Source organism: Letharia lupina (genome assembly GCF_014066315.1).
Source record: "Letharia lupina isolate WasteWater1 chromosome Unknown contig_4, whole genome shotgun sequence".
Classification (NCBI taxonomy): domain Eukaryota; kingdom Fungi; phylum Ascomycota; class Lecanoromycetes; order Lecanorales; family Parmeliaceae; genus Letharia; species Letharia lupina.
This window is the reverse complement of record NW_023502973.1, coordinates 2,567,970-2,581,050: the sequence shown is the minus strand read 5'-3', so window position 1 is coordinate 2,581,050 and position 13,081 is coordinate 2,567,970. Positions and strand designations below refer to the sequence as shown.

General features: G+C 26.0%; 2 protein-coding genes across 2 annotated transcripts; one reads left to right on the top strand and one right to left on the bottom strand.

Moving 5' to 3' along the window:
- Positions 1-725: 725 nt before the first annotated feature.
- HO133_008244 (uncharacterized protein) lies at positions 726-1,298 on the top strand (the record flags this gene model as incomplete). Its single annotated transcript, XM_037299112.1, has 3 exons — positions 726-746; positions 815-1,135; positions 1,191-1,298. The coding sequence occupies 3 exons, from the start codon at positions 726-728 to the stop codon at positions 1,296-1,298; spliced, it is 450 nt and encodes a 149-aa protein (XP_037156448.1).
- Positions 1,299-1,539: 241 nt separating this feature from the next.
- Positions 1,540-2,157, bottom strand: HO133_008243 (uncharacterized protein; the record flags this gene model as incomplete). Its single annotated transcript, XM_037299111.1, has 1 exon — positions 1,540-2,157. One exon carries the CDS (start codon positions 2,155-2,157, stop codon positions 1,540-1,542), a length of 618 nt encoding a protein of 205 aa, XP_037156447.1.
- Positions 2,158-13,081: the final 10,924 nt, after the last annotated feature.

Here is a 13,081-nt window from a genome sequence, read left to right as displayed (position 1 = left end):
TCTCAACAATAGCACATCATCAATCGCTGCGGATGCCAAGCGATCGCGTAATGTTTAGGCCTACGATTTTGAACATATTTTGAGTTGGAGGACGCATCTTGGCCGACTTATGATAATATATACTCATCAGGTACTCTAATAGGAGCTTTCAAAACACAAACATAACAATCCTATAACCGAAAGCTTTGGCATCCGTACAGCAAGTCAGCTCAAAGCTAGAGCCACGCATATGCATATAAAACTGTTCGCTGACGAGGTCATATTGGACGAAGCTTCCGCCCGAGCAACACTCATGGCTCCATTACCGCCACAGAGGGCAAGAATCCTCCTCATTTTCCCGCTGTTTCGGGTAGTGTCGTCTCATAAAGCTTCTCCGCTGCCGGAGACAGCCGTGCGAGATGGCGGCGTTGGTCTTACAGCCATCATTCCTGTGTGGGGGGGAGGGAGGGAAAGACTAGAGGCGGTACGTACGTCGACAAAGTCAAAGATGGCCGAGTGCGCCGTGGCTCTGTTCCTTGAGGGATAGTCAGCTTGCATTCGGGTATGGTTTCCTAGATGGAGCGGCAAAATCAGGATGTGGAGTGGGATGAGAGACACACTTACATCAAAGATGACGACAGTGTCCTCGGACTGTCCACTGAACCCGGACCTGACATTGTTGGGAATAGGCGAGATGCTCGAAGAAGAACTTGAGCAGAGTGTCCCTTTTTTCCTTCTTGGAGCCAATGATGATTGTAGTATTTGAGGCAAGTGAGACCATATTTTCAGCATGGGGGACGGGGAAGCTGATCTGATCTGACAATGACGGACATAGCTGGTTGACGACGAGACACTTCTCTCCCGTGACGAGGTGCGTTCGTACGACAGGGAGAACACTACTGACACCCGTGCCAACTTTATGCTCAGCTTTCAACCCCTGCAACCTCTCCGCACAAGGCCGGGAAAGTATCTTGTACGCCTCCGCCGTGTTGACGGAAATTGTATCCCCGCCGACGTCTGGGCACTCGAGCATGTACAGGAAGATGAGTCCCGGTGGCGGCGGGTTCGCACTACTTTTTGTATGCCAGGACATGGAAGTGGTACGCCGGGCGTAGCTGTCGCGAAGTCTGGTGTCGCCACCGCCGTTGTGCGCGATGTAGATCTCGGGATTTTGTATGTCGGACACTTGGGAATGATACATTCATGAGCAGTACCAGGGCCAGCTTTGGACCGATGCTATGCTCGAGGACAGCTTGGTGGAAGACTTATACTTATCTATGGACTTTGGCGCCATGGTACAAGACATGCTCAAAGTATAATGTCGTGTCCGTGGTCTGTCACTGGTAGTATCAGCGGTGATTGGATTGTGCTTTTTCTTCGGGCTATGCCATGCTCTAAGATCGGGAAAACCCCCCGAAACGTATTACTTGATTATCCCTGCTTTTATTTTGCCATACCTGTTACACAGTTTGCTATTATCATCCCAATTTCCTCCTGTAACCCTCTCCTTTCGACTATTTGCTTACCTTGTCCTTTCCGCCTCCCCTCACAGAGGACGTTCTAAAAATACTCCGGCGCCAGCTTCACCCTCTCACAGCCCTCCGGCGCTTTCCCTCTCCTCTCTTCCGTCCTGTTCAACCAGAACAGTTGCAACCCGGTCGTCTGCCCCGTGATATTACACGCCAGCCAGCCTCCAAACGCGGTACTGTTCCACGTCAATCCAACCTCCGTGCTAGGAATGGAGAAGCCGGCATCACCGACACCAACATCGATAGATACAAGATAGGCCCCCTTGATCGCCGTTGCCCCTCCCGTTTCCACCCCCAGTTCCCCTCCCATGGCGAACCCCCACGGATAGCTCGTTCCGAGGTCGAACTCCTGGTATCCGCCAACTGGGTTCAGGAAAGCCTTGGTGGCTGCGCTCTGAGCGATGAGCGTGACGTTATTCGTGCCCGCACCGGAATGGTAGGTTGAGACGTAGTTGTTGACGACGTCACTTGGGTTCTCGTTGAGAGGTTGAGCTTGGAGATAATACTCGACGCCGACGGGAGTGAAGCTTGGGGTGGCGGTGGTGGTGGTGGTAGATGGGGGAGGAGTCGGAGGAGTTGCGCTACCTTGAGGAGTAGCGGTGACGGCTGCGAGGAGATGGAGGGTGGCGATGATGGTTCCCGGGATCATGTTGATGATTTGAGAGAAGTGGAAGACTTGTGGGAGACTATCTGTGATCTGGGAGGGAATATCTGGGTGTAACTGGGTTCTAAATCATAAGCATTGTGGGTTCTTATAAATCTTTCACGCCTACATGAATACCGAATTCCGAGAACGCATCTCACATCATCTCAGGCGAACTTGTTCGTATCTTGCGCAAACTCTCGATCCTTCTCTGTCTCACTTCATCTGGTGACTTCGTATTCATAGTCATCATCCTCCCGGAATTGAATCCCAGTTCTCATTTGTAGATACTATAATACTCCCTCCGGTGAACGCTGGACGTGCTTCTCTGTTATTTGAACGCTACACTGCATACGAAGTGATAAAAATATCTTCAATGCATGCAACGACGATCCGTCCCCTGCATGAAGGCATCCGCTTGATCGTTCCCTGGGTCGTGTCGAGAAGAGAGAAAGAAGGAAAAAGGAAAGGGAAAGAAGACAGATCTCTCGTGGCCAACAACTCGCCATTGATGAAATTGATGACGGCTTGTTGTTTTTCTATGGAGGAGTACTGCTACTTATAGTTCATGCCAAGCATAACAGGGCTGAGTTGCTGAATTCCAACACTCCCCCTGCAGCGAAGACCTATTTGCTTCCCCCCTGGGACTGTAGCTGTAGCTTTCCATGAATCAATTGCCTGTGTCCTGCTTTGAAGCCTCCTTAAAACCCGTAAACCTCGTTCGTTCGTAGGGAAATCGGGAAGAGTGCTCTGGACGTAATGAGTGTATGTGCCTACCGTAGTAGGGCTTTCCGAGATGACTTGCTGTAGGGTATATCGAGTGACTGGTTTGTAGGCTTCGAGCGGGTGTTTGTTCCTTCGTGTCTCTAAACTGTCCTCCCCTAAAGCCTTGTCGAATGCCTCCGTAGAGGGCTTTGTGGGCGTGTTGTAAGGTATATCGAGTGACTGATTCGACTTCGAAATGTACGGGCTTCTGGCACTGGCATCGGGCACGGGCATCGCTGGCTCTGGCACTGGCATCTAACACTAACATCTGACATCTTTCTAAACTGTCGAGTCCTCCCCTAGCTGCCTTATCTAATACGCTTCCACTTTCCTCCCCTGAATCCTAGCCCTAAGCCCCCCAATCTTCTACCTTTAACAGTGCTATGGTCGATATCGTATCGTAGGATCTGTGAGGTATAAAACCGCGCTGAGAAGCCGTAGAGGTATAAGTAGCAACTTGTATTAACGCAGCGGACGTCAACCGGGACCTCTACTCTATAGCTTGAATTGATATAACGTAAGAATACCTTTAGTAATACCTTACGAAGGAAGCCGTCGTGGTAACGATTTTCGTCAAACCGGGCTCATAACCTGATGAAGTTGATGACGGCTTGTTGTTTTTCTATGGAGGAGTATAGTCTCAGTAATTCAGACTCACGGCTAGCCGAGGTACCTATGGCCAGCCCTACACTCATACCTCGCTTCGGGGGCCAATTATATCGCAAGCTCATTACGATATACTCCTTCCTTAAAGTCTAAATAGAAAACCCTAAAATCGCTATATTAATCGTTATTTTATATAAGATACTTATAATAATTAATCGAAATACGAAATTTACGACTTTTAATAGTTTTTTTATAATTATTATATAACTCTTTAAAATTAATCGCGGAGAAAATAAGTCTATTAAGATCGTTAATTAAATATTTAAATCTTTTATTAAAATTAAATAACTTATTATTATCGTATAAGTTAATTTAAAATTATAATCTTCGTTAGTACTTATAATATTTACTTTTAATTAATTAATCTTTATTAAAAAAATCTTAAATAATAGTATATTATATTTAATATTATTAAAAGATTATATAATAAATTAAATTAAGAAATTATTAAAATAGATTTATTATATTACTCTTAATTAAAAAGTTAAATATTTAAAATATTATCTCTATAGAAATATATATTAATTTAAATATACTTTATTTAGAGATTAAAGAGATTATAATATATATATTTTAAATAATATTAACGTAGTTAGCGCGTTTAGAATAAACTTATATAAATATAAAATATATTAAGAATATTTAAATATCTAACTTTCTTTATAATAATAATAATAAGATATCTTTAAACTTTAAATATTAATCTCTTTATATTTTATAATAATATTCTTTCTCTATATAATAGCGAAGTTTAAAAACTTTTAATAATTTAAATTAAAAGAAATTTAAAAATTTATATATTTAATTTTCGTATATAAAAGTAAAATGAAGATTACTTTAGCGATTTTATAAAATCTTAAAAAATAAATAACGAATTAAGCTCTTTCTCGCTCTTATTATAGCGATATTCTAAATATTATAAAAATGTAAAAAAGTAAAATAATTATCGTAATTTTAATAATATTTTATATATTATTAATAATATTAATATCTTTTTTTATACTACTTTTAGATCTAATATTTAATATTCTATTTCTAATATAATAATAGCGATTAATTATAAAATTATTAATATCTTAAAATATCTAGATAATATAAATATCTAGTAATATTATACTCTAATTAAGTTATAAAATTAATAATAATATATAAATCTAAGCGAGGTTAAAAATAGATTTAAATTAAAATAGATATAAATAATTTATTATTTATTTAATAATAAAGACGTTATTTTAATAATAAGAATAGACTTTAAAAAAAGTCTTATCTTCTACTCTCTATTTCTATTAAAATCGAATAGTATAATAATAATTATTTATTTATTTAATATATTATAATTAGATTAATAAGGAAAAATTAATATACTATTTAATACTAAAGTTTTTATTCTAAATAATAAAAATAATAATAAGAATAATCTATATAATATTATTAAAGAATTCTATATATATATACTTATTAGTCTTAAAATCTTTATAGATAATAATATATTTAAAATTATTATAATAAAAAATATTAATTTTATCTCGCGATTTAGCTTTATTACTATTAATAAGATGTATATAATTTATTAATAAAGCGATAGCTTTTATTCTAAATATAATTAACTTTATAATATAAAAATATTAACTTTAAATATATTTTAATTTAAAATCTTAATAATATTAGATAATTAATTATTAGATATTTATTAATATCTAGCTAATTTCGAAGATAATAAACTTATTAAAATTATAAAGACTTTTATTAATCATAAAAATATTATATTTAATATTAAAGCCCTATAAAAATCGAATTTTTTTTTCGAGAATTTTTATTATTTATATTAATATTATTTACTTTAATTATAAAATTATTAATTAATTAATTTAATAATATATAAATATAGATTAAATAATAAGAGAGATAAAAAAACTTTTTTAAGCTTATAATAGCGAAATAAATAAAGAGAAATTAAAAATTATAGCTATCGAATTTAAGATATTAATCTTTAAAGTTTAATTTCTTATTACTATTAATACTTTCGAAATAAATATTAATAATTTAAATATATATCTTATTATATAGTAATTATTATTTAGAAGTATTTATTCTCTATTAAATATATAGTAATAAAATAATTATATAGTTTATATATTAAATATATATAATAATTTTATTTAATTTATTAAGAAGAATTTAATTAGTCTATTATCTATAGACTTAATTACCTCTTTAATAAATAAATAAAAAATAAATATTAAACGACTTATAAGAATATTAAGAAAATAATATATTATTATTAATTGATCTTAATCTAAATATATTCGAAAGACTTTTTTAAAGTATTTCGATAAGACTAAAGTAATAATAACGATCTATTTTATCGAATATTATAATTATTATAAAAATATTATTTTTATAAAAACTCTAATTATATAGTTTAAAGAAAGAGTTATATATTATATATTATCCGCGAGATTAGATAATAAGTAAATGCCTATAAATTAAATTTATAGAGTTAAATTTTTTTAAGTTAAATCGAATTTTAGCCTTAACTCTAAGTTAAATCGAACTCTAATCGCTTACTATACGTTTTTAATCTATATATAGATATATATATACGAAGAGAGACGCGCTAAGATCTAATTAGAAAGGTATATCGAGTATAAAGAATTAATCTATAATAATTATTTATAAAAAATAGAGAAAGACTATATTCTTATAGTAAGAAGTATTAAAATATCGAAAAGAAATAAAGATAATATATTAATTAGTAATGTAAATTCTATATTATCTTCTACTATAGTAAAATCTTTCGAATAATAAAATAGCTATTAGAGTAAGATATTAAATAATTTCAATTCGTCTAAATATATATTATTCGATATTTCTTTTATAGAGATTTAATTAACTATAATTATCGTAGTAGATTCTTCTCTTATAACGTTATTATAGTAATATATTATATTAATATAATAAAAATAATAAACTAAGTTATAGTAGTATTCTTCGCTTACTAAGTAATAATTTAATATGAAATTATAGAGAGTATATAACGTGTAATTTTGAAGAGCTAAGCCGTATTCTTAATAATAATAATCTTATTATTACTTAATTTCTCTATAGTATTCTCTATAGTATTCTCCGTAATATTCTTTATATTTATTTATTATAATTTCTTCTCTTACGATATTTCTTCTATAAAGACTTAATTAATTATAATTATTATAGTAGATTCTTTTCTTATAACGCTATTATAGTAATATATTATATTAATATAATAGAGATAATAGATTAAGTTATAATAGTATTCTTCGCTTATTGAGTAATAATTTAATATAAAATCGTAAAGAGTATAAGATATAGAATTTTAGAGAGCTAAGTCGTATTTCTAACGATAATAATCTTATTATCGCTTAATTTCTTTATAATATTCTTTATAATATTCTTTATAATATTCTTTATATTTATCTATTATAATTTCTTCTTTTACTTCTTAATATAGTAAAGATAATAAACTAAATTATAGTAGTATTCTTTATTTACTAAGTAATAATTTAATATAGAATTATAAAGAGTATATAACGTGAGATCTTAGAGAGCTAAGTTATATTCTTAATATTAGAGATCTTATTACCGCTTAATTTCTCCGTAGTATTCTCTATAGTATTCTCCGTAATATTCTTCGTATTTATCTATTATAGTTTCTTCTCTTATTTCTTAATATAGTGAAAATAATAAGCTAAATTATAGTAATATTCTCTATTTACTAAATAATAATTTAATATAAAATTGTAGAGAGTATATAACGTAGGATCTTAGAGAGCTAAGTCGTATTTTTAATATTAAGAGTCTTATTATTACTTAGTTTCTCCGTAATATTCTTCGTATTTATCTATTATAGTTTCTTCTCTTATTTCTTCTCTTATAGAGTATTAGATTAAATAACTAGCTAAGTAATTAATTAAGTAAATAATTAATATAATATAAGATCTTAAAGAGCTAAGCTATATTCTTAACGATAATAGTCTTATTATCGCTTAATTTCTTTATAGTATTCTTTATATTCGTTTACTATATTAACTTCTCTTATATTAATTAAGTAAATTAATATAAGATTATAGAGAGTAAATCTATTATATTACTACTGCTAATAACTATCTTCGTAATATTCTTTATAATATTCTTCGTATTCGTCTATTATAGATTCTTCTCTTATTTAACTAAGTACGAGAATATTAAGAGTAAATATATTTATATTAATAGAATTAATAGAATTAATAGAATTAATAGAATTAGTAGAATAATTAAAGAAGAATAATTATATAAATAGATAAAAGAATTATTATTCGATCTCGAACGCGTTTAATATAACTATAATATTTAAATATTAGTTTAATTCATCTATCGCTAACTTAAGAGGAGTATATAGAGAAGAACGTATTCGTTCGAGCTCTTTTTAAGAGTCTTTTAATACGTTTATAAATAGTAGTAGATAGCTAATAATAGTAGCGGATTCGTTAAGAGATAATCTAAGAGCGTTAGTAGAGGCTCTAAAAACGAGTAAAAGAGATATATGTGCTTAAAGCGTTTAGTAACATTTTCGCGAGAGGTATCGAGAACGATTATATTTATATTAATAAATTAATAGAATAATAAAAGAAGAATAGTTATATAAATAGATAAAAGAATTATTATTCGATCTTAAACGCGTCTAGTATAGCTATTATAACTACTATATTTAAATATTCATTTAATTTATTAATAATAGATTAAACTTTATAATTTTTATAGCGTTAAAAAGCGTAAAGCGAGCTCTATAATTTAAGGAATTATAAAGTAACTATATATATCGTAAGCTAAGTACTTTAAAATATAAGACTTCTATATATAAATTTTTAATAAGAAAAACGCGAAAGAGCTAGCGAGCTAATTTAGTTAATCTAGTTAAAAGACGTAATAACCTCGAATTTATAATTAGCTATATATATATATTTAAGATTTTCTAATTTAGCTCTATCTTATTCTTTTATATATACTAATATATAAAAAAGATTATTTATATAAGATTAGATAAAATATATAAAATTATATTATAGAATTAATATCGATAATATTATCGAGATAAATATCTTTCTAAATAAAAAGATTATAAAAAAATTAACTAATAAAATTAACTTTATTTTTATTATAAAAGATTTTATAGATTTATATATTAAATAAGATTCTTATTAAAAAAATTAGTATAAGTATAAATTATATAAAATAATTAGATATTAATTTAAAGAGATTATTATTATTAATAATAAATATAATATTAATATAATAAAGAGAAGAGAGTAAATTAAGATTATTAAGATATATATTATTATAATTATAATTAAAGAAAAGAGAATAAAATAAAATAAAGCGAATTTAATAAAAGAGAAGATAAGAATTATAAAAGAAAATAAGAGAATATTATTAGAATTTCAGATATATAGTATATAGAACAAACGAATTAATTCTCTAAAATCTCTCTAAGGCTAGGTTTTAAATATAGGTTAAAAATAAGATAACTGAGATGCGCGAAGATTATATTTTAATACTTCTCTATAGTTACGCTCTCAGTTTACTTAATAAGAAATAAAGCTATATATAACTTTTAATAATAGATTATTTTAGCCTTAATAATAGACTATTTCAGTCTTAATAATAATAGATCGTTTTAGTCGTAATAATAATAAGTCTTAATAATAGGTTTAATCTTAATAATAGACTATTTTAGCCTTAATAATAATAAGCTATTTCAGCCGTAATAATAATAAGCTTTAATAAATAATAGGCGATTTCAGCCTTAATAATAATAGGCGATTTCAATCGTAATAATAATAGGCTATTTTAGTCGTAATAATAATAGACTATTCTAGTCGTAATAATAGGCCATTTTAGTCGTAATAATAGACTATTTTAGCCTTTTAATAAGAGGCTATTTTAGCCTTTTAATAAGAGACTATTTTAGTCTTTTATAGATTATTCCAGCCTTTTAATAAGAGGCTATTCTAGCCTTTTAATAAGAGGCTATTTTAGCCTTTTAATAAGAGGCTATTTTAGCCTTTTAATAAGAGACTATTTCAGCCTTTTAATAAGAGATTATTCTAGCTCTTTATAGACTATTTTAGCCTTTTAATAAGAGACTATTTTAGTCTTTTAATAACGATAGATTATTCTAGCTATATTATATATTATTCTAGTATAATACGTCTTTCTAATATAATATTTAATATCTATTCTAGATAATACGTCTTTTTAATATAATACTCCTTTCTAAGATAATATAATATATCTCTAAAGTATAATACTCTTTCTAGATAATAAGAGTAAGACGTAATACTTTATCTCGAAGTAATATAGCTATTTTATATAGAACTTATATATTACACTAGCACGTATCTTTATTATCTATAGTTCTTCGCGATATTCCTCTTTGCCACTATTTTATTATTTAATAACGAGGGTTCTTTATAATAATAAGGGTTCTTTATAACAATAAGAGTTCTTTATAATAAGAATTCTTTACGATAAGAGTTCTTTACGATAAGATTTATAACTTTATATCTAAATTAGTCTTATAGAAAGCTAGCATTATAGCGACTTAGCCTATATATCTTATAGACTAAGCTTATAGTAATAGCGAGATACGATAATAGAATAAGATATAATAGTAGAATAAGATATAATAGTAGAATAAGGTATAGTAATAGAATAAGGTACGATAGTAGAATAAGGTACGATAGTAGAACGATATAATAGTAATAAGATATAGAAGTAGCGTTAAAATTAAGCTTATAATCTATTAGAATTTCAGATATATAGTATATAGAACGAACGGATTAATTCTCTAAAATCTCTTCGAAGCCAGATTCTAAATACAGGCTAAAAATAAGGTGGCTGGAATGCGCGGAGGCCACATTTTAATAAATATATATAAGAGAAATTAAAGAATAAGAAAATAAGTTAAATAAAATTAATTTAGCTATAAAGAAGCTAAGTATTCTTTAAAAAAGAAAAGATTCTTTAATTAAAATAATATTAATTATAAAGAAATAAAAGTAAAAAGAGAGTAAATCTTTATTAATTAATATTTTAATAAATAAATAAAAAATTAATAAGAGAAAAAATAAAAATATTATATATTAAGAGCTTTAAAAATTAGATAAATAGCTTAAATATAGTTAGAATAATAATATTTTAAGATTAAAACTAGTATAGAGAAATATTAATATAAAAATAAAAAATAAAAATTTAATTATAGCGAAATTCTAATATCGTTTTTTTATAAAGATCTACTATACTTATTTATTAATCGTTTAAACTACTACGAAAATTATTAATACTTTAAATACTATTCTTTTAAGCGTATTAAAATTTACTATTTTCTTAATTAAGTAATTATAAAGTTATTTAATAATTTATATTTTTAAATATGAGTGAAAAAGAAATCTTCTAGCGAGATTCTTCGATAGCGATAATAATAGCGATATTATCTTTTTTAGATATACTATAATTCTTATTATTAATATAATATCGTAATATTATAAAACTTTAATTTTAAAGAAGATTAAAAAAGAATTAAATAAATAATAATTAAATAGATAATTTATTATCTAATAACTATTTAAGATTATATTTCTAGATAAAGAAGAAATCGTTAAATAATACGACTTAATTAATTTAAATACTCTTAAATTATAAATATTAAACTCTAAATTAACGTTATAAAGATTTTTAATAAATTTTAAATATTTTTCTCTATAAATTATTATATATAAGAAATTATTAGAGAGTTTAAATAGTAATAATAAGATTTAATAATAGCGTAATATAACTTTAAAAGTAGTTTTTAGATATATTAATAAGAGATATATATTTAATAAATTTTTTAAAGTATTACTATTAATTAGTAAAAGTCTAAATAATCGAATATTAATAGTTAAAAAATAAGATTATAGCGTATCTTATAGACTTCGAAGTAAATTTTAAATAAAGTCTATTTATTTAAAAATAATATCTATTTATTATATATATTTAAATAAAAGTCTTTTATATTATTATTATTATTTATATTATTTAACTCTTAATTTAACTTTCTTCTTTCTTCTAATAAAATCTTATTTATAAATAAATTATTAAATAATTATTTATTATATATATTAACGACTTTAGCTATACTCGCTACGCTATTAAAAAATAAATCTAATATTATTTTTATATTAAATTAATTATTATTTCGTTATATAAAGTTTATTTATAACTCTTTAATATATCGAAATAAGTTAATAGCGAGATTCTTTATCGAGTAATAGTTATTTTAATAAATCTTAAAATATAATTAAAATAACTTTTTAATATTCTTAAAAAATTAAATATTAAAAGAGATATATTTAAATAGATAGTTGAAATTAAATAAAGAATTATATCGCTTATAAAATATAATTTTTATTTTATTATTAAAATACTTATTAAATAGATTAATCTTTTTTTATATATTTTATTATTTAATTATATTAATAAAAGAGTTAAAAAGAATAATTTAAACTAGTTTTTTATTAATAGCGAAGCTATTACTATTATAATTAATATAATATTTTTATTAAAATATTAATTTCGCGTAATAATAAAATCTTAATTTATAAAAGAAGAAATATATTTAATTTAAAATATAAGAAATTAAGTTAATATTATTTTACTTAATATTATATTTTAGAATAAAATATAGTTTTATACTCTATAAGAACTTTATATAATTTTAATAAGTAATATTCTTTTTATTAGTTAATTTTTTAATAAATAAATTCTTTCGAATAGAGATTATAATTTTATTTATCTCTTTAATTATATAAATAATAAACTAATACTCTATTATAATATAACTCTACTCGCTATTAAAAGATAAGATATATATTTAAAATATTATAATTATTTAAATTTAAAATAAGTAAGTAAAAAATTTATCTAATATTTAAAAATTATTCTTTTCTATTAATCTAATATTCTTTTAATTTTAAAAGTTTTAAATATATTATAAATATAATAAATTATTAAATTTATAGTTTATTTACTTAGATTTCTAAAGACGACTATCTTAATTAACTATTTTTAAATTAAATTTATTTATTTTTTTAAGATTAAGTAACAAACTACTCTTTTAATAAGCTTTATAAATAATTATTAAATAAATTATTTTAATATAAAATAAGAATAATATAGATATTAATTAAATTATTCGATTAAAATTAGAAATCTCTTATTTAATATAATATTATTTAATATTTTATAATTAAATAAATATAAGTTAATCGCTATATATAAGATATAAATTAATACTTTAATAAAGATTTTCTTATAAAATTTTAATTTACTCTATATAAATATTTTTAATAATTTTAAGATTTTCTTTTATAATACTTTTATTAATATTAATAGAATTAAAAGAATAACTTTTAATCTTATAAAGAAATAATTTATTTATCTTTAA